Source organism: Bradysia coprophila, unplaced genomic scaffold (genome assembly GCF_014529535.1).
Source record: "Bradysia coprophila strain Holo2 unplaced genomic scaffold, BU_Bcop_v1 contig_151, whole genome shotgun sequence".
NCBI classification, from domain to species: Eukaryota; Metazoa; Arthropoda; class Insecta; order Diptera; family Sciaridae; genus Bradysia; species Bradysia coprophila.
In genome coordinates, this window is record NW_023503423.1 from 5,828,507 (window position 1) to 5,852,296 (window position 23,790).

General features: G+C 33.6%; 1 protein-coding gene across 1 annotated transcript; it reads left to right on the forward strand.

Annotated features, from left to right (window-relative positions):
- The first annotated feature begins 305 nt into the window (after positions 1 to 305).
- LOC119074603 (zinc finger protein rotund-like) lies at positions 306 to 23,345 on the forward strand. Its single transcript, XM_037180855.1, has 2 exons — positions 306 to 1,901; positions 21,537 to 23,345. The coding sequence occupies exons 1-2, from the start codon at positions 1,533 to 1,535 to the stop codon at positions 22,752 to 22,754; spliced, it is 1,587 nt and encodes a 528-aa protein (XP_037036750.1). The 5' UTR covers positions 306 to 1,532; the 3' UTR covers positions 22,755 to 23,345.
- The last annotated feature ends 445 nt before the right edge of the window (positions 23,346 to 23,790 follow it).

Genomic DNA, 23,790 nt, shown 5'->3' on the forward strand with positions numbered 1-23,790 from the left:
ACAATATTTTTATATTTTTTTATTATACATGCATGCATATATATATGCACACAGTGCTATCATTTTTATTAGAGGATATGAGCATGTGCTCTTTCTCTCGTCCAAAAATTTTTTATTCGTAAGTATGCAGAATATGTATAAGTAAAAATTTAATGTTTATGTATCATGTTTGTATATGTAGAGTCTCTCCCCACAGCATTTTTTCCGATTTTTATATTCGAAGCACCATGCCTGCCTTTCCCATCATCAAAGTATAGTAGGTATACTAACAATATTACATTTTTTTATATACACAAAACTTATACACATAGCAAAAGGCAGTAACAAAACACAATACACAAAAACCAACGACGCAAGATCTAAACTTTGAGGACCAAAAAGTTTTTCTAAACCAGTCGAGTTTTTGCTTCGTTATGATTAACACACATCTCGCACGCGTTTTTTTCGTAAATTCGGTGAATTAAAAAAGAGTGACACACCACACCGTTCAAGAGATATATATATATGTACGGCACGTATATGCGCTCGGTGATATATATATAACAGAAAGCGAAGAGAAAAAAAAACTTCTAAAAATATAAATTTTTTTCGGTAAAAATTTTCGGTATTAATACCTGTGGTTGGCGAAAAAAATTATTATTTTTTTTACGTAAACTTTAGAGATTTTTTTTTAAAAGTTTGTTTGTTTTGATCGTTGAATTCTTGCGTCGAATTCGTGATAAAAATTCGTTTGGATTTTTTTCGGTGCAGGAAAACTTAAAACATTGAAAAAAAAGAAAGAAATCCAATACCAAAAGTATTGATTATGTAAAAAAGTTTCAGCGGAAAAAAGAAGAGAACTTCTCTATACTGTATGTACATAAGTCTTATGTATGTATATGTCGTTTGTGACTCTTTTTTTTCTTTCAATATTTGCGCCTAATATTGAAAATTCAAAATAGCCGAAAAAAAACAACCAGAGAAAAAGAGGAAAACCGTTCGTCGCGAGTGCCTTTTGTAATGATGCAATTACATTGGAATTAATTAAACTCAAACATAAAATTTAATGTGCCTTGTACAACATAAAATAGTATGCAATTTGCAACACTTAGCTAAACAACCACACAAGAAAAGAAAAACGTAATTTTTAAGCAGATAAAACAAAACTATGCTAACGCTAAAAGTGTGTTGTTGTGCAAACAATCAACTCACATGTGAGTGAAAGTGGTGTTATCAATTGAGTTAATTGACTTTGGAAATAATACAAACACCACGTGCTTCGTACACCAGAACAATCATCATCACGAGAGTGCACACACAATAATTACAAACTCAAATTGGCAGTTGTGATTTGAAATTATTATTTTTTTCTTTTTTTTTTTGATTTCGGGTGTGTGTAGCAAATAAATTTCGATCTCAAATCGGTGTGTTCTGAACACTCCCCAACAAAATCCATCAAAATTCTCGAACAAAGGCAATACACGGGCACACTGGAGGGCCGTACAATCGAATACCGGCCCGGTGGCGGGCTGGACTATCACAATTCACCGCTGATGGCCGAAATACCGGCGGGCGAATACAGCCACATTCATCGATCGATCGAACAGTTGCGATCGATGAACGAACGTGGCGTTCTGGGACAGCTCGGCTCACTATCGGCCACCGATATACGAGCATCGCTAGTACATGACTATAAGCAATTTAATATTAGTGACTTAAGGAATAACGAACGGTTAGAGTATGCGCCGAAGAATGGCGGTATTGATATGAGAGGCGGCGATGGTAACGGTAACAATAACAATAATAATCAATCGGACGATTTACGGCATCAGGAACAGCAACAGGATCAGAAGCCATATAGTTCGCCGTCAACACCACCAACACCCCTGTCGATAGCTGATGGACAAATGAATGAGTCGAAGGTAAGAATTTGTAAAATTTATGTACGAAAATCGTTACAGTAGTCGTGGTATTGAAGCATTGCGTTATTGTGTCATGGAAGAATGATATCACTATTGCAGAACCACTATCCGAACCACTATGTCACTTATATGCTCTGCTACTTTTGTTTATATTTTTTTTAAAATAATTTTTCAATGAGAGTTCTCTTCGCATACATTGTATGTGTGGTTCACCTGTCTATAATTATATGAATGTCGTTAAAGAACACAACCACAACATTTACTGAATCTACGCGCAATCCAATTTTTTCACGGAACCACATAACAAAGTGGTGAACATTTTCACTATATTGTCTTTTAGGGTGTCCATGTCTTATAAACGACCACATTTAGCTGAAGTATTAATTATCTAAACGATCCTTTACACCGTTTTCCAATAATTATACCAGCGCACCTGTATTCTATACCATATGTCCATGCTTCGGCTATTTTCAATCTAAAGTTTATAAGTTTGTTGAATCAAACTTGTTATTAACAAATGTACCGAAAAGTTCGCTTGCAAGTGAAAAGTGATTTGATTGAAAAGTTAATTCTCTTTCTCTTTGATATATAAGTTTCTGTTGTTCACAACACAGTGTCCGCAAGGACGCAACGAAAATTTTCTGCTGCGCTGCAACATTTCATCTTCACTTTGATTTTGTGTATATTTTCCTGTCCAAAGCAATTACATTGCTAACGCAATAAAGAAACTTTTATAGTCGAATCAAAGAAGACTAAGAAAAGCTATGTTCTCCGTTGTTTTGATAGATGATATAAGGAAAATGATAAAACGAAACTGCAGTTCCATCAAATGTGTCTGAGTGGATGGTTCATACCAATTCATCTTACTTTTTAATTCTTAAATGTGCCCTCTCGGTGAGAATCCAATGTGGTAGAAACAAAGGAGAAAATCTTTGTTGATAGCTGTTATGTTATACCGAATAGAATATCTAAATGCAAAATTGGGACATGTTCAATTAGTGAATTATAATAATAATGAAATTTCAACTTGATTAGTCTGATCATGTCAATATGGTTTGATAAATATTTCAGAACAAAAACCTCGTCAGCCTATTGTGAATGAAGCTAAATCAATGAAGTTTCATTTTTTTTATAATTCGCTAATTGGGCACGTATCCTGCTGTAGTTATATATTCATAGAACGGAATTGCAATCATCCTTCCTCTATTTCTAAAAACATCTTCATTCCGTTTTGTTTGACTAAAATTTCGTGAGAGTTTCTAGTTCAGCCATAAACAAACAACCACAATGTTTCTTGCTTGCTCTCCGTGACCTTACATATAAGGTACATTTATCGATTTCTTATCTATTATGCATGGCAGCAGTTTCAATTTTCTTAAATCAATTTTTGATGCAATGAGCAACTAGGATTTGAATCGTTATGACTTCAATCATATTGTTGTTATCGTTATGTATTCCTGGCCAAAACTTATGGTAAAATTGTCGGTGCAACATTGTAATTAAACACCGTAGTAAGGTTGATGCTGACTTGATTCGACAATATATTCGGGGACGATATATTTTCTCATTCAACATTGATTTTTCCCTTTTTATATCATTCCCAATTAATTGAACAGAATTAAATCAAAGTTTAGAGGTCCATGATATCCATTACCGGGGACAAGCGGTCGAATCGAATGTACTCATTAAACTCATTTATTTGCTTCAAAATATTAATTAAAACGCGCAAAAAAAGTTTGGAACAAAAAATTCCGATTGAAAACTTGAAACTCTGTCGTTCATAATCAAAAATTGGCAATTAAAAATTTTGTTATTGAAATGAAAACATTGTTATTCATTAGTCTAATTCATTACTGGACTGCGCTAGACAGTTCCGATAAATTTTTCCGATTTTTCATAGGTTTAGTTAATTCATTTTCTACAAGGAAATAGAGAACAAATGTGACTGTTAGGATCACCAGAGACGGTCTATTACATCTGTCAAAGTCACATTAATCAATTTACTGAAAGTGACGTTTAAAACGTCAAAGGTCAAAGCATAGTTGCGTGAGAAAATAGAATCTAAATTCTTGTTTTTCTACTTATATCACCTTCTTGCCCTTCTTGCCTTATTGAAAGAGAATTAAGAAAGAAATAGGGGATTTTCTGATCATTTCGTTAATTACTTCCGCTTGACTTTTAACATGTCAGTTTGACCAATGGAATAGACAGACTTTAGATTCCGACTGTCACAAATGTCATACGGCGGGAAAAGTTGCAGCACTTCTTGAACTTAATAAATTTTCTGTGAGAAATACAACACCCATTGGCGATAACTTGACATGGTAGTCTAAAGTTTTATTAGATCGTATGCTGCCACAAAGTTTCGTTTAAACCGCATAAACCTCCAAGTAACAATTCAAATACCAACCGAACGTATTAACGACCATCAGGAATATTATTCCTAAAAATTCTCTAATGATTTCTTCAAAACATCCAATATTTTTAGATCATTTTTTGGTTTAAAATGTGGCTCTATAATTAAATTTCCACCGTGATCGTTTATTTTCTTTGGAACATTTTTTTCCCTCTTCTTCTCGACATATCGCCGAGATGCTCATTTCGAATGTTAGTGTAAGAACATTTTTTTTTTCGTTCTTTCTTCAATTTGGTTCAAGATCGTATTTTTAGAAATTCATTCATAAAGAATAAGTGTATTATAGAGTTGTGATAATATGTTCGAATCATCAGACATTTTTTTTTTTTAATATTTTCTTATTCATTAGAAATTCCGACGATTTTCCGGGGATTCAATTAATTGGATTTCCTTCAGTGTTTTCATTGAGCGAACTGATTGTAGTTCCATATTTTTTCTTAAATATTTTTGATCGAATTCATTTTATATTCAGTGAACCCATTTCTGATCGAATAGTTTCCATTGTCCATAAAATTGAAAAGTCATAAATCAAACCGATTTTCTCTTTCTTTAGACCAATATTCGAATTCTTTATTGTAGTTTAAACAAAGAATCGAGAGAAAAACGAAACCATATACACAAGTGCAAGCAACCCCTTAAAGTTCTTGGTCCACGCACATCATTATTGATATGGTTGTGTGGAAGTTACGTTTTCGGTTTCTCTATATAATAAAAAAATAAAATGTTGATTGTGTCGAATTCGGGACAGAAGGTTACATATATGTGTTCTTCCATCATTCCTTCATTAAGCCTGACAAAAAGGAATGTTTGTTGTCAAACCAATTTAAAAATAAAATCTCTCTAGATTATGTATACCTGAATGCATTATATACATTATAAGCAACCTAATATATATAGATGTCGTATATGACATACCTTGTTATTTGTCGAAAAAAAAAGATAAAGAAAAATTACCTAAAAAAATAAACCATCGAGGGATTTCTTCTTCTGATTTATCCTTTAGATAACGAATTCCAATGGTGCTAAAGTAAGGTTCACTCTGTTGTTGTAATTGTCTATATCGTTATACACAATGCCGTATATATATGCCGTGTGCAGTGTATAGATATGTTGCGTTTCATCGTATCAAAATATCTTTTTTTTATATAGGGCCGTGTTTCTCATATAAATATCCATATAAATTGACATACGAACGCATTTTAATATTTATGACACTCTTGTAAACACAAATTGGTTAGAAGTTAGAGTAACACACACACATCAGAGATGTAAGCGGATTCTGCTATCCAGGTTATTATTGAGGGATAAATCTTATCCGAGCATCGTCTAAATGGATGATTTGAATGAATTCATTTTTGTGCTTCTTGGGAACGACAAAAATTCGTTCCATTTGGCTAAAATGATTCGGCAAAATTTGTGTCGCCGGATGTTTTTCTTTTCTTTTTCTGTTTAAATGACCTTTTCTCATAGGCCATCTTTGTAGTCCGGGCAACATCTCAAGATTATTTTACAAAAAAAAATTCTTGGAAAAATCTTGAATCCATCGATCCATGACCAGTCTGATCGTGACAATTGAAATAAGTCATGTTTTCTGTTTTAGGAGCTGTTGTGGTTTGTGAATGATTCCAAACAAAATTGATTTAACAAATGACAATCTAGATTTCTTTATTTTAGTACTTCATTCTTGTTGCTGTTAGGCACTGCCTAACCAAAATTCAAAAAATTAAATCTAGATTTTCATTTGTTAAACGAAGTTCTTGTGGAATCAATTACAAACCACAACAACTCCCACATCATAAAACATGTCGAATGACACTTTTCTCTCAATGTAGCACAAAATATAATCACGGCAGGGGCGTTTGATTTGACTAAGGACCTAAATAATCTAATTATCTCAGTGCTCATTTGAGTTCATTTTCATACATTGTGCAGGTCCCTTATCTATCGTTTCAAAAATGAACCGCTCCTGCCTATATCACTCTGCCGTGATATAATTCATTCGGCTTGCATTTCTGACAGATTTTTTCTTTATTTTATTTTGATGATGTGGTTATTTTCAAATATTTTTATTTCATATTCCATCGCACAACAAATGGTTGCCACTATGGGTTTTCTAATAGAGAGACAGAGAGACAGTTTGTGTATTTCATAAAATAGAATTTATTATGTTTTAATTAAGGAACATTTTCGTGTGTTGCTCGTTTTATACTACATTTCGATGTCTTATTAAGATTTCGTAGAAAATTTATGACGGGAGAATTTCGGTGAAGACCGATTTTTACCGGCTGGTTTTGTTATTGGATGTAAGATATGAATCTAAAATCAAATCAGAATTTTTGGGATACTTCGACAAAATATCCACCGATAAATTGTTGAGTCAGAGTTTGAAGTTTATACGGTGAGTTTGTTACTTCAAGCTCCGTATACATCATCCGGTCGCAAATTAATTTATCGAGAAGCTTTCATCGTACAGACTTCACCTCATTATCGCTACAAAAACACATCGCGAAAACTAATATCAACTCCGCCAAGCAATTAAAACCACATAATGCATCTTTATAATCTCGGTACACTAATTAATTTTACCGTCCCGGTTTTTCTTTTCACTTCAATGGGAAAGCAAAGTACAAGCTGTGTACCAGGACTACAACTTCCGCATATTATTTTAACAATAGAATCAATCTCAATGGACGTATTTTATATAAATGTGCGGTGTGTATACTCTGTCTATTGATTTAATTATGGTGCCATTAAAAATTCACAGGTCAAAATTTTCATCTCTTGTTACGCTTGGTTACAGTCGATTGATAATTATTGAGTTTCATGTCAAAAACTCTCGGTATCTATACCATTTTTTCGGTTCGGTTATTGTCCATCATGTCACACCGGTTTGAGTGGAGGGAATGGTTGGGGTGATAATAAAATTCTTTTATATACATTCAATAAAATGCGATGGCAGAGCATCTAATTAAGGACACTTTCAATCGGAAAACATTTTTATCAGTCGTCATGGTGACGATATAAGGTATCTTACGTGTAGCTAACAAAAATATAAATTGTTCGGAGAAAAATGGTTTTCCGGACTATAAAGTCGAGGGAAAACGTGTCCAATGTGCCCATCGAAGTAAAACAAATTTTTATTTTATTTTCGACACAAAAAATTGATCAAAACAAACTTTAAAGAATGACAAGCGAATGAAACTTACGTCAACGTTTTATCATCTAAGCTGTGTTGGGGTTATCGCGGTGATGATAAACTTTCAAACGGAAACAAACTTCCTCGGGGGAATCGTCCAAGCAAGTACGAACAATTCTTTTCGCATCGATTTAATTGTGCTAGTTTTTACAGGTCTGTTTTTTCTGTGGCAAAGAGAAACGACAAGTGGTTTTTCCTATAGTTGCGTATGTAACGCATAAAGCCGAACTTTTCAACGATGAATTATACTTGTTTTGGAGACGTTGTTGTCTGTTCTTTACAATTTTTTTCTTTCTTTGGTACTGTGAAAGTACATTTGTGACTTCATGAAAAGATGAGATTTTTTTTTTGTTTCTCCATCCATGGGTTGAGTGTTATTTACCGGTTTACTTACCCCCTAGTGATATTTTGAGCACATTGAGAAATAATTTTGGGTATACTTAGGACAAAACCTTCGTTCATGCAGGAATTTTTAATTTATGAACTGGTTACAATATTCAATAACAAAGCTTGACGAATATGAATAATATGAGCATTTATATGGGCAATATTGCGCATACAGGGTACTTCATAAATAAAATGCTCACACGTCACTTGTCTTCGTAATTTTTTTTTCTCTCTCTTCTTTTTCTTTGTTTCTCTTTTTATAAAGTTTGCGTCACCAATTCGATGAAAAAAAAAAACCTCGCTACACAAGAGAAAAAAAAATCGAATCAACACACAAATTGTATGTAATATACTTTCAACCACCTCCTGACGAGAAGCGCTATAACGCGAAAATGAACCATTCGAATGAAGAAAAAGCCGAAAAATTACATACAAATTTTGAAAAGTGACATATATTCGGAATGCTATCAACATGATACACCAAAATTAATAGAGAAAAATAACGAATCAGCACCGAAAGGCAAGAAGAGGAACCAAAAAAAAAACATTAAATAAACATCCATATACACTTGAACATGCAAATTAAAACACAAAAAATTAATATAAATAATTAATGACCTTTCATTCTGGAAGACCATAAAAAATAAATTCTCAACCAAAAAAAAAACCGACTGAAACACGTTTGCATACATTTCGGAAAAAAAATATTTTTTTTTTCTTTAACAAATATGATCTATAAGTACAAATATATAAAAAAGATATGCTTGCAAACACACACATACACATACGCACAGCCGATTGTAAACGTTACGAAATACATTCATATCAGAATCAGTATCATTATTCAAACACTCTCAACCTCACCAGCCGAAATGAAAGAACAAGAAGTAATAATAATACAAAAAAAACTGCCAAAAATTATATAAAACCTCAACGCCGAACTGAACATTTATTTCGAAAAACCAGAAACGATTCTTGATTCTAAAAAATAAATTTGAAGAAAAAATCCACTGTTACGTGTTGTATTATATTCAAGTTTTTTTCTTGAAGTAATACATCCAACATATGTCTTTGCATATATAACAGATAGTTAATTTGTATATAATATGGATATGGGCACTAAGGATACCTCCTAACAACACATTAAGCAAATTTTCTTGAATGCTTAAAATTGCAAATCTTTTGTCAAATTGATACAATCATGCTGGTTCCATAATAATTTAACAAATTGATTTTTTTTTCTTTAGATGTAAAACTAGAGAGTCAGTCAATTCACTTCTTTTTTATACGTATATATGTACAATTCATTCCATATGTGTATATACAACATCGGACACACATACGCGTCGTTTTTTTTATTATTATTTCATTCACATATCTGTCTCTATGTATATTATATACATAATGACTCTACAATGGACATCGCCGAGAAACACATTGTACGTATTCGGCTGTGCATACGATCATACGACTTACGGCAGCATAGGGCCACCCAAAAAAAAACATTTTGTTTACGTTTTTTATACTTGAGAAAATATACAGAAGAAGAGAAAAAAAAAACCTCTCTTGATGGAAACATTAACGCATGCATAATTCGTTTAACGATATTGAAGTCGAGAAAAAAAGAAAAACAATCCGAATGAAATTGTATGAAATGTATGAGATTCGGTTTCTACTCGAAATGTCGTCAGTTTTAATGAGGAATTCAATTTAATAGGAAGACTAAATAGACGCAGAATGTTTACCTAATTAACAGTTATTTATTCTTCTCTAATTGACGCGGAAGGACAGCTTAAATGTCTGTTAGTTTAACATTTTGGTCATTAAGTTTTGTCCATCTATCTCAATTAACCGTAGCACCTTCAAAACAATTCACTTTTCCGTTCATACATCCTTTTCGAGTTGCCTGTGCTTAACGCGAAGGTTATGATTCGTTTTCTTCCATTGTTGTTAATAGGATATAGGAGTGAGGTTGAAGTGAGAAAACTTTAAATGCCTAAATGAAGTAGTGCTTAAATGGATTTTGCTATATATATGACGCACTATAGTACGGAGTATGTTAAAGTAACGTTTGTCCAATACAAGAAAACATTGACTTCGCCTTGGTTTGAAGCAACGCACTTCAAGCACAAATAGGATACTGAAACTGGACAGTGTATCGAACAAATTTTGATCCTGTAAAAAAATCTGTAAAAATTTTTCATACAAATTAGTACTCTATTTGACAGCTGTCATTAATAGCACTTTCGCTTGAAATGCGTTGTTTGAAGATATTCACATCTATTTCGCAAAATTTTCTTTTAAGTGTTTGTCATGAAAATAGCTATTGGTGTACAGTATTGCGACCGACGTATTAGGTTATATGGATTTTCATATAACTTTAACACACTAGTGCGTAAAAGTGACATTTCAAAAATGAGTAATTTTAATCTTGACCCTAACATGGAGCTTCAAATGATTCTTTAAAAAATTGCCGATGAGTTTTAGCTTTACCTTTTCTAATTTTTTATATAACGTTCCTCGATTTTTGAACCACTAATTATCATCCGAACATAAAAACAAAAAATTCTGTATCGTCTTACGTAACGCCAATATTTTATCTCTAGTGTTCTTTAAGGCCAGGCGCGTTATACATCACAAATATTTAAAAGCACCTTAATCTGGCCTTAATGGAAATTTAGCACAATATAGGGCGCCAGGAGCAATCCATCTTTCATGTGACATTGTTCAGATCCAAATTGAGTATATTCTGCAACTGAAAGGTGCGAAAATGAACCTTTTCATGCATGCTTTGGATGACGTATGAAGGGTCTTTTTTACCGTGTCAAAAAGTAGTGACAAAAAACCTCCAGTAAAAATAGTATATTTTGTTACGAGTGAAAAAAGACCATTCATACGTCACTCGAATCATTCATGAAAAAGATCACTTTTCGCAGCTCAGTTGCATAAGTAACTACTACAGTGAACGACATCTCAAATGTCTCACTGTCATTTTTTTCAGAGAATGTCATTGTGAATTTGCAATGACACAATAAAATTCTCAGAAAAATTTGACTGTGAGACATTTGAGATGTCGTTCACTGTATTTCGCTGATGCTGAAATGAAATTCGTTTCGACACTGGTGCTGAAATCATTAATAAACTCAAATGGAGCTTGTTCGACACATGCACTGAGTTTCTCGTGTTCGATGCTTGTATCGTAGAGCTATTTTGATATCGAATACCAACACTTCGTATCACTAAAATATTTCGTCACTGGATGAAAAGTAGAAAAGTTTTCATCAATTTGGATAGTTTTTTATCGGTGTGGGATAACTATATCAACTATATCAACGAAATGTTTCGTGGACTTTATTTATTTATTGTTAGCATTTTCGGGAAAGTTATCATTATCAACACTGCACCATTTCAAGCTTTACTATCTCTGTTGATGAAAAAGAAAAACGCGAACAATTTTGTATCTTTCGGGAAAGTCCATACCGCATTCTTAGCGAAAAGTTTTTTTTTAAATATTTTTTTTTCAAACTTTTCAGCTCAAAAGAAGTTTCGTCTGATTTTTTTTTTGTCAAAAGTTGAAATTGAGTTGACAATTTATTCTTTCTAGATTTTTATTCGAGTTTTTATTTCATAAAAATTTTAAACCTCAAAGAATCTCTGAACAGATCTTATATCACATTTTATTATTCAATTATTTTGTTTTAAACTAATCTTAGTTTGTGTGTTACCACGAACGGAAATTTTTATAGGACTCGGTTAACTCGTGTTCAAGAAATAAATGGAAATTTAGTCCTATTTTATTAGTTGCCCGAATCAGGTCCACTCTACATGCTTGCATAAGATCTATCGATAACCTCCTTTTTGCCAAAGATAATCTTCGCCGAAAAAGGTAGTCAATATATTTCGCACTCCGTAAAACCAACAACAACGACTATATTTTCCAAGTGCAAACTCTTATTCCCTGCATTTAAGATTCGAACCCTTTTCACTGCCATATAACTGGGTAAGATATCCATATAAACGGCAGAGATAGTGTGAAGATATGTCAGGTTAATTATCCCCAATTTAGAAGAGAAATTCTTAATGAACACTTTACCCGTCGTACACAAATTGTTCATCCATACTGAAGCCATAATATGATGTCATTTACACGTTGATTCAATAAAATATTCAAAAGCCTTGTAAAATGATAAGGTATAATACAATTGTTTATAAATAATATCGTTACAATATCAGAGAGAGAGAGAGAGGCATGAAACGACAAAATGATGTCCCCATTGTTTTATTACTTTGGAGTGGTAATATACCCATACTACAAATATACATCTCCCTTCATGCAGAAATATGGTTTTAAATTTAACGACTCTTGTCTCTCATGCAAGTTTCTTGTTATAAATTAAAATTGAATCATCCATCATGCCGAGTAATTTTTATGCATATCATATACGTATGTACTATGTACATATATATGTGCCGTGTCGATCTAACACCATGCCACATCTGCAAGTCAGTCCAATTTGGAATTTAATTTTTGCTTGATATGAACACATAAACTATATATGTCGTCGTCGCTGTGCAAGGCGTTTCCATTTCGATTTTTGTCAAATTACTAGCAAAAATGTTTTTTTTTTATTTTCGCCATTTGGACATTAATTTAGTGAATTGTAAAAAAGAAAGAATGTTTGGACAACAGTGACATGAGATTTGGAGTAGAAAGTAAAGGACCTCCGAGACACGAATAATCACTAGAAACGACGTCATTGACAAGCATTTTTTTATTGAATAAACAAACGTTCAACCGAAACTAACTGATAGACTAAACAAACATGATATTTAGTATAGAGCCACTTTTTTTCATGTGTACACGAACATGCTTTACATGCGCGCTGTTTGTAGTAAAACGAAAAAAAACATATCAAATGAATGGGAGAGGTATAAAAGTGACCAAAATCGACAGATTGTCTGATATGTGTACATTGAATATTTATGACATAGAGGTAACTAAAATTCACCAAAAAAGAATTGTCATCGATGTATACCCATGCATACGGTACAAAGAAATAGAATCTTAATCGAATTTAACGTTTTTTTTTTTTATAAACCAAATGTATTCCACAATCAGTTCTGTAGATTTCACATGAACACACGAAAATAGAGGCCTTGTGATCCAAGTTGAAGGTTCGATTCAGAGCTTATTTTGAATAGGGTGACTCAAATTATGGTAACGTTTGGGAAATTGATGTAATGCTATAAGATTACTATTATGCAGTCGCGAAAGTGCAGCGTTTCAAAATCTGCTTATATCAAATCGAATGAAATTTGTGTAGTTTCAGATATCAAGAAAGTTGTACACAAAAGCAACGTGTGTTTAAGTTGTCTGGAAATGTGAAAATTGAGTTAACACTCTTGACGATAAATGATTATCGGTACTATAACCTACACGTCCAATTAACGTCGTCCATATCAGGTTTGAAATGATCATCGGAGTTTTATTAGCATTTTGATTTGTTTTTCGACGATAACACGTCGATTAGTAAGATCTATTATACACGACAAGGCGTCTGAAATGGATGCACAATTAGCTACCCAAATTGATTTTCTTTCTTTAGAGGTCCAAACATAATTTTATTGGCTATCTTTCAGCTTGTTCAGCAAGCCGTGTTAGGCTAAAACACAGTATCGCATTATTTGTGTGATTTGTGGAGCTTTCGAAAGCTTTGAGCTTTTTTAAAAAAATTCATGTGGAATATTTAAGTGGACTACAAAAAAAGCTCAAACATCTCGAAAGCTATTTAAAATCAAAAAACCTAAATTATTGCGATGTTTTGGCCTCACACATCAAGAACTTCTCTTCTCTCTTAACTTTTAGAAAACATGTTCCATGATCAGATTCTTTATCCGCAAAAATTTTGCTGTTAAAGTTACTGATCATGAATGTCCATCGTTCACTGTGGCGATCATTTAATGAAAGAAAAATTCACTCAAAATTAAGTAAGATTTTTTAATAAATCAAATCTAAAATGACCGGTCGTACCATTTCAATCAAAACTGTGAAAGTGGGCTTCAAACGAAACCCCGTCACCGTTAAATAGAAAAGTTTCCAATTACACGTTACTGCCCCGCGAAAAAAGTGTTCGAAACCAAAAAGTTTTACCAATAAAAATTAGCATTCAAAGAAGTAACAAAATTTATCGCGTTTTTCGCATCGCTAGCTTGTAAGAAACACAATTTTTATGATCTCGTTTATGGCAATGTCGATCAAATCTATAATTCAAACCAGAAACTTGTTTCGATGTTTTTTTTTGTTTTTGGTAACTTTTGCTTGTTAATGTGGGATGAAATGACATACATAACAACGCCAAAAAACCAATTTGCATAAAATATCCGAAAAGACAGTCTCTTGTAGTCCATTTCTCTTTTAATCATTTTCATATCTGCCGGGTCTTTTTTTAAATTATTGAATTTATCTTTTAATTGTCCACTGTTCCGAAATCTTTTCCTCAAAACTTTTTTTTTATTTGTTTATTAATTCGACAAACAAACATGGAATGATTAGCCAAAGAAATGGAAAATTGTGCCGGATATATATACCTCTAATTTCATGTGGATATGAGGTCGTAAAATTCACTTTTTGACAATTCATATGCATTGTTAAAATATGGAAATAAAATTTGGTTATCGCATTGATCGAACCATAGAGACTTTCCTATTTTTAGCTTATTCATTCGCAATCGTTCAGATTAATTTGGTTTTATTTTATGTATATGCAATAAACCGAATGCAAATCTGCCAATTTCACACAATCAATTTTTCTTTCAGATGAAATATTTTTTTTCGACGAGCAAAATTACCGGAAAAAGATTTTTACTCTCGAACAGTTTTAACAGTTGAATGTATTCGAACATCTATAGAGGCACATCTATACAAATTAACCGATATCGAGAAACTAACATCCAAATTGTATATCAATTGCAAAACAAAAACTTCTTCCAATTAACCGAGTTCAATTCACGAAACATGGATACTATCCGATACACTTAAAATACAATTTTTGCGAATTAAACTTTTATGGTGTAGTTGGTGCGGTATAGATTACATGTAGGAATGAATGAATGGTACTTCAAGCTTTTTACTTAAAATCTCGTGTAAAATATACGTTTGTATCGATGAAACTTCTATCGATTAAAGATTGAATATTACCATCCCACGAAAGTCTAAAAGTAACTACTCTTGTCCGGCTCGAAGATGCATTGTACATTTTGAAAATATTTAATCAATTTTTCTTTATGTAACCAACATATGTAATAGTAACCAGTGCCGAGTTGGCTCAAAAACGCCCTTCGGGCGTTGTATGGAAAAAAAATTCAAAAGGCCATTCGTTGCCATTTATCTGTACAAAAATCAAGAGGCCATTCGGGAATCGCCCGTACGCCCACAGGGCCAGTACGGCACTGAATGTAACACGTGTCAACATTTTGGAGTAAAAATTAAGATCACGCTAGATACGTATCCCAACCAAGATTTGGCAACAATATAACTGTCAGACAATTCCATGAAAAATACTCAGAACATGCCACACTTTTTACGGTTGGTGAAATAAGATGATTTTCTCACTAATCTTTTTAGCCCCGTACGAAGTACGAAGGGGCTTATAGGATTACGATGCCGTGTGTAATTGATGGAATTCGAAGCAGACGGTGAGGGCAAAGTGTTTGCCTATGTTCATAGATGACGAATCCGCAATAAAAATTTGGGCCGTCTGTCCGTCTGTCCGTCTGTCCGTCACGTCGATATCTTGAGTAAATCAAATCCGATTTCAAAAAAAAATTTTTTCCCTGAAAGATAGTCAAAATAGTGAGGCTAAGTTCGAAGATGGGCATATTCGGGTCGGCCCTTCGTGAGTTAGGGCCACCTAAGTGATTTAAGGTCTTTTGGTGATATTTATGGCAAAATAAACGATGGAAATGTAAATGACACGGCAAATGATAGGTATTGTCAATACCAATCCAGGAAAAAAAAGTTTTTTTAAAATTGGGTGAGTGGACCGTGAGTTAGGGCCTTAGAAGTGAAAAGCTACTAGGGCCCTATGTGTATTTTACATAGAACTCGAGTAAATTTCATTCGTTTTTCGTAACCTTTCCGTCATTTGGAAGGTAATCGAAAGCCGAATAGAATGTTGTTGAAAAAAAAATTAAATTTGGGTCCTCGGACTAAGGCCGCTACTAGGGCCCTATGCGTATTTTACATACAACTCGAGTAAATTTCATCCGTTTTTCGTAATTTTTGTTTCATTTGAAAGATAATCGAACACCGAATAGAATGTTGTTGAAAAAAAAATTAAATTTGGGTCCTTGGACTAAGGCCGCTACTAGGGCCCTATGTGTATTTTACATATAACTCGAGCAAATTTCATCCGTTTTTCGTAATTTTTGTTTCATTTGGAAGGTAATCAAAAACCGAATAGAATGTTGTTGAAAAAAAAGTTAAATTTGGGTCCTTGGACTAAGGCCGCTACTAGGGCCCTATGTGTATTTTACATATAACTCGAGCAAATTTCATCCGTTTTTCGTAATTTTTGTTTCATTTGGAAGGTAATCAAAGGCCGAATAGAATGTTGTTGAAAAAAAAAATTAAATTTGGGTCCTCGGACTAAGGCCGCTACTAGGGCCCTATGTGTATTTTACATATAACTCGAGCAAATTTCATCCGTTTTCCGTATTTTTTGTTTCATTTGGAAGGTAATCAAAGGCCGAATAGAATGTAGTTGAAAAAAAAAAATTGGATCCTCGGACTGAGGCCGATACTAGGCCCTATGTGTATTTATACTCAATAAATTAAAATTTTAGGGCTATTTGAAATTTTTGTTTTATTTGAGAGGTACGTCGTACGGGGCTTCGTAATTGCGCTATGCGCAATTTCTAAGATGTACAAATTACATAATAATTTTACTTTAACTACTTTAACCGGCGCATAGGCTTACGGTCAAAGTAGGGTGACAGACGCACTAGGGTCACGTACGCAATAGATATACGGGTTTGTACGGGGCTCAGTCGCAGCAAACGCTCCGACTGTTCTGATGGCTCGTCTTAAGTTTTAAGACTTCTGATCTTAACTTGAATGTCACGCGTTTCGTCATATAAACGTTAAATCTGCTACTTCATTTGATCAACGAATTCTCGAGCTGAGTGCTTGACAAGTGATCTTTTACTTCATTATTTTTAACATTAGTTTTACTATTTCTAAGAGAACACTAAACAAGGCACATCGCTTATTTTTGTCGACTTTTTCGATAATTGGTGTTCCTAAGGCTGCTTTATGATCTTATGTAATCGTCCTCGCACGTCAGGAAGCGAAAGTGATGCAGGTTCACTACAAAAATGTAAAAAAAATGAGCGACTAAGGAACATATTCACAACAACTTTTTGACTTTCCCTTGGACCGAATGACCCCCGAATATTGAAATCTGTGCAGTGTCAACGAGCTCAAATTCCTCACCATTTTTCCGAAGGCAGGCCAATCATCTGTTATTAGTTACATTTTTTGGACATGGGGGAATCTGGCACGCGCGATCATAGTATGCACCCTATTACGACATGTAACGAAAAGTCATGATTGTGCCGAATTCGCCCCGTTGGGGTGAATCTGACACACTATCAATTTGTATGGTGTGCCAGATAACCTCACGCCTTTTTTTAGTCAAATTTTCACTGTTAAAAACTTTGAGCAGAATGCGTCACTCCGATGCATGCAATTTCCATGTTGTGATATGGAATGAGGTAAATCTTGACATTCAACAAAAATACGAAAATTATAATTTGAAAGCTAACATCTTAATATCCGGAAAATAATTGGATTACTCACCGCAAAACCTGAACCGTAATCAAATTTTAACTTCTCTAGAATAAAATTGGGAACACAAATATCACACATGCAACTGACATAAACCAATTTTTATATTCATCTTTTATTTACACCAAATTATCGTTAACTTTTTAACCAAATATTGAGCACACAAGAAAACAACTCAAATACCTCAATAAATGAACGAAAATGTTGTTTGCGATTTAATTTGAATGAATACAGGATGTTGGCGTTTTCAGTTTTTTTTTTAAATATTTTTTGTTCTAAATTGTGCAATATGTAGTGCAGTTAGTATGTGTGCGACCGTTTTGGTGGTTCAAAAATGATTTTTTTCTACTTCCATTCAGACCAGAAAATACAAAAATTTTATAAATTTGATAACCTCTGAATGAAAAGTTCAAATTGTAATCAAACCGAAAACTGTCATAATTTTTATTTGGTTATCTTAATCTCATCAGAAACTCGGAAAGTTCAAATGTTACCCAAATATATTTATAATAGAAAAAAAAAATCCAAACCGTCCAATGTTAATATGTGCTAGCCGACATACAATAAGGGTATTCCAAGTATCGAGTTTATATTCGAGTATGTTGAGTATATCGAGTATAAATCGTGTCAATGACAACTGTCAACCGAAAAATATAAATAAATTTTGACTCGACGGATTTTCGTCAAACAAAATGCCATTGTGTAGCGTAGGATCTCAGGAGTCCGGTAAAGTAATTAGTTTTTCAATTGGCCCTATATCTGCCGAGTGATAAATAAGGCTTTGAAAACTCGAGGTGGTCGACATCTAAAAAGGCCTTTTTTTCAAAGTCTTATCGCTCAACAGTTATTGTTCCGATTGAAAAACTAATTACTTTAAGTCTTAAAGCTTAAGAGCGCTCACCCCTTGGCAAATTTGTAGCCTACATTTAGGCGGAAAAATATTTGTTTTTTGATGATTTCTCTGAACCAAAATCTTTTTTCGAAAAAGTCAAACCATTAAAGCACGCAAAAATGTGTTACTTTTGAAAGAAAAATTGGCTTGTGTGTCATAATTGAACCCACTTGGAGAAACCTTTGCAAAACATATAAATTTACACATTTGCAAAGGTTCCTCCAAGTGGGATAAGTTATCCCCCACAAACCAATTTTTGCTGTAAAAGTAACACATTTTTGCGTGCTTTAATAATTTTACTTTTTCAAAAAAAAGATTTTGGTTCAGAGAAATCATCAAAAAACAAATATTTTTCCGCCTAAATGTAGGCTACAAATTTGCTAAGGGGTGAGCGCTCTTAAGGGAATCCTGAGATCGTGCGCTGTACACTGCCATTTTGTTTGACGAAAATACGTCAAGGCAAAATTTTTTATTTATTTTTCTGTTGACAGTTGTCGTTTATACATACTCGATATACTCGAGATTTGGAATACCCTTAATGTATGCATAGTATATTATTATATATGCGAGCATATAAACGTCATACAAGACAAAATTATTGAATGTTTGCACTTAACTCAAACGAAATTATAATACGAGAAAGAAAAAAAAATCTTCATCATCACCATCATCTCTTCATCATTTTTCTTTATACAATAAATATTTAACTCATTTACATTTTTATCTTCAAATTAGAAATCACATAAAATTCTTTGTTAATTTTTTCTTAAATCGAAAAACACAAATTCGGTTTTTTCTTTCTCTCGTCTTCATAAAAAAAAGTATTAATTGGATGGCTAGGCTATATAGATTATCATTATATTACATAGAAATGATGTGATGATAAAGTCTTGTTCGCTGAGAGATGGACATAGTAAAGCATTTACGTCATATCTGTTTTTCTTTCTCATTTTTTTATTTTTTTTTACCAATTTTATGGTCTTATTTAAGACGAGTTGCATTGGAGTAGGTTATTTTGTAATTTGAATTTTTTCTTCTGTATTTACAACAGGCGCAACTGTTATACAATAAAAATTCGATAGCAGTATCCTATACTCGTAACTGAACTCAAAAATAGTAGATTATGTACAGGTTGGAAGATTTTTTTATTTTGAGAGTGTCACTACTGTCGCTACTGCGGCATTGAGGGAAAGCGAGTTTTCGGGAGGTGCAACGAGATATAGTAAATTTAACGTCTGTGCCTCCAAATTTAAGGTTAAAGCCAGATATGAAGGGGCGGCCTGTATTCCCCTTTAACGTCGGGTGATTTAATATTTGTTAAATTTTCGAATCTATTTGATCTGATGAAATGACGTGGAATAACACTGTCCAACAAAGTACTCAGAGTAGGTTGAGTGTTCCACCTGAAAATGAAAAACCTTAATTGACCTGAACCTGACATGATTCAAATTTAACCTGAAGTTACCTGAACTAATTAGATTGATTTGAATATCAACAACAGGAAATTCGAGAGATGTCGCTGCAACAAACCGGGTGTTAAATAGTAAAATAATTACTTTTCCAGAGTCGTGAGGTCATTACTATACGATGGCTTTTTATTTCTCTAAAATCAGTCGAGTAAAAGCTCAATTATTTTTCTGTTGAAATTGGTTTGTTGCAACGACATCTTTCAGTGAATTTGCGAACCACACTCTATCGGTAGAGTTGACATAGAATAGAATAGAGAATTGATGCCGTAATATCTCTCCAGGTCAAGTCGGTCAAGTCAAAAATCTTAATTTCAGGATCAGGTCAAATCAGGTGAGAGGTCGTTCGCTTCATTCTCCTGGTTCACCTGACCTATTCCGAGATTTCTTCGAACAATTATATGTTCACCGAGAAAGGCTACTCAAATTTTATCAGAACGCAAACTCATCTAGTATTATGTCGTTAAAAACGAGAAATTTTCGATTTCATTGCGGCTTGAATAGCTGTTGTATTCAACAAGAAGTGTCCTTTCAGTTTAAATCCTTTTCATTTAGCTTTCTTCATGCACTGTTTTCATTGTGTTCTAGACATAATACAACCGAACAAAATGTAAATCCGGAACCTCTCTAAATTTATAAAGAAAATTCTCTTTTTATTGGAAGTAGAACGAAAAATTGACTGAATACTGTCATTGAAGTAAAAGGAAAGACAGCCAGACTAACATTGCATAAAAGACGAATTTTTCAATCGTATAGAAGATAAAAAGATGTCTAATCAATTCCACTGTACAATCCTGAACGGATCGCTTACAGTTAGGTACATAAATGCTTGTCGTGTGAGCATTGGAAGGAATTAACAGAAAAATAAGTTTTTTTTTTCGTAGACGAAGTGGAGCGCAGATGAGAAATGGTATATGTTGAATTGAGAGACAAATATAAATGCAAATTTCTTTAGAATCAAATTAATGAAGATTTGAAACCGTTGTTGGTTAACACACAATGAACTTTGGAAAATTTCTACGACAGAAAAGAAACCAGTAGTTTTACGTCACTCTGAAGAGATGAAGCCATCTATATACAGCCAGCTTCTCATATCCATATATAAAACTCAAATTACTACATTAGTATGCTAAGTTTATTTGCAAAACAATTTAAATTTTAAAGTGTTTGATTTTGGTTGAGAGCTTTGAAGCTTCAAAGAAAGATCTTAATTTTATTTGCATTAGAGTCATGGGTTTTTCGCTCTGTGCTAGTTTGTCGATGAAATTACCTAACTGACCGATGAGTGTTAGAGAAATTTTGTTAAACAAATTTTGGAATGTCGAAAGAGTCCCTCCCCACAAACTATTTATACGAGACAACATGTCGTCGTCATGCAACCAATTCAAATTGCATTTGAAATTATTTTTTTTTCCTTTTTCTTCTTTTTCAGCTATTCAATTCATCCAAGTCTGACCTGCAACTACATTCTCAAGTGCATATGCGCGAGGCGAAGCCATACAAATGCACCCAATGCACAAAAGCATTTGCCAACTCAAGCTACCTTTCCCAACACACCCGGATCCATTTAGGAATCAAACCATATCGCTGTGAAATTTGCCAACGTAAATTTACCCAACTGTCACACCTACAGCAGCACATACGAACGCATACCGGCGATAAGCCGTACAAATGTCGACATCCCGGATGCCAGAAGGCATTCTCTCAATTATCCAATTTGCAGTCACATTCACGATGCCATCAAACCGACAAACCATACAAATGCAATTCGTGCTACAAATGCTTTGTGGACGAAAATGCGCTGCTGGAGCACATACCAAAGCATAAAGAATCGAAGCACCTCAAGACGCATATATGTCAGTACTGTGGGAAGTCGTACACACAGGAAACATATCTATCCAAACATATGCAAAAGCATGCGGAACGTCCGGACAAGCGACCGCCCATTGCCGGATTAGCACTGGCAGCAATGAATCGCAATTTAGCCATGAGTAATGCACCACTACCGGTTGGTGGTGATCATCCGTACTGGCCAAAAGTGAGTCCGGATTCAGCAGCTAATTTAGCAGAAGCAATGCAACAGCAACAACAGCAGCAACAAAACCAATATGACTTTGCGCTCGGACAACATGGATCCGGCGATCATCATTTGCAATCGCATCACCGAAGTATATTGGAACATCACCGAAACTTAAACGGTACCTCGGATGATGGTGGCGGCGGTAATACGAATGGAGGCACAAATCCAGTAAGCGGCGAAGACTTAGTCATATCACGACAGAATGCAACAAATCTACCACAACACTTGGTCGGCCAGAATCCTACAACGGCACCGAGTGTTAGCAGTGCGGGTAATTACGAAAGTGCCAGTATCACAAAGACATCCGCTCAGTCAGCATTCACACCGATCAATTCGATGCCACATCTAAACACTTTGGCACACCATCCAATGTCGCAACGGCCATACCTGTACGATGCCATCAATTTCCAAAGTAAAAATGTCAATCAAAATCCAACGAATTCATTTCCGAATCAACTAATATCGTTGCATCAGATACGAAACTATGCGCATCAACCGGGTGGCGGATTGATGTCCAGTGAACATTTGCTAGGAATTGGAGTCGGTGCCGGCAAGGACAAAGTACAATAGATGAATTTTTCTTTTAGCAATTTATTGATTAAGATCTCAGACATTAAACATTTAATGAACAAAAGAAAAGCAAAAATTTGGTTTTTGAATTTTCATTTAAAATCCCGTGTTTAAAGATAAAAAACAATTTGACCAAAATGTGTAAAAAACAAAATTTTTGACTAAATAAAAATTGAAGATGAAATGACCCGAGTGAAACAAGAAGTACTTTAAACTGTAAAAACTTAAACTTAAAAGTGACAATTTTTATAAGACCCCCATCCCTTCTCGTATGTTTAGAAATTATTTTTTAAATTAAATAAAAGAAAAAATTTTTGAATTGTTAGTTAGATTGAGATATAGAGACGTATACATCAATTTCGCCGTACTGTGTAAAATTTGATTTTTATTTTATTTCGTAGAATCAAAAATAAATGAACAAAAAATTCATTGTGTTACTTAAACATAGGTACTTCGGTAGACCAATTGTCTTTCGGAAGAAACATCCTCAAAGAATAAATCAATTGCTTTAAGTTTAATTTAAAAAAAAAAGAAAGAAAAAGATTTGTGAACGCTAATATTATGTGAAATAAACATTTCTTTTCCTCGAAATTATTATTTTTTTATATATACGGAAAGCTCTGTAAAACGTTTTTTTTTGTAATTTAAATATATTTTTTCTAATTAAACGGAATGACGATCCTATTTTTTTTCCTCCTTTAAATACGATTTAATTTAGACACACTTAACGTATTTTTATTTTGATAATGTTTTTTATTTTTAAATTATATTTGTATAATTATTGAAATTAAAATCTTGTAAATAAATTTAAAAGAAAGATAAGAATATTTTATAAAAATAAAAATTGAAACCGTAAATTATTTACACTCTTTTATTTGGTGAAAAGGAAGCCCGGGAAAAGAACAATATTACGAGTCACCCGACCAGAGGAAGGCCAAAAAGATCAAAATGTGGAAAGCTAATCATGTTTGATAGTTAGAATTTAGCTAGCAAGAATAATCTCGTAGGTAAGTTGACTGGTTGTTGGATGTCAGTC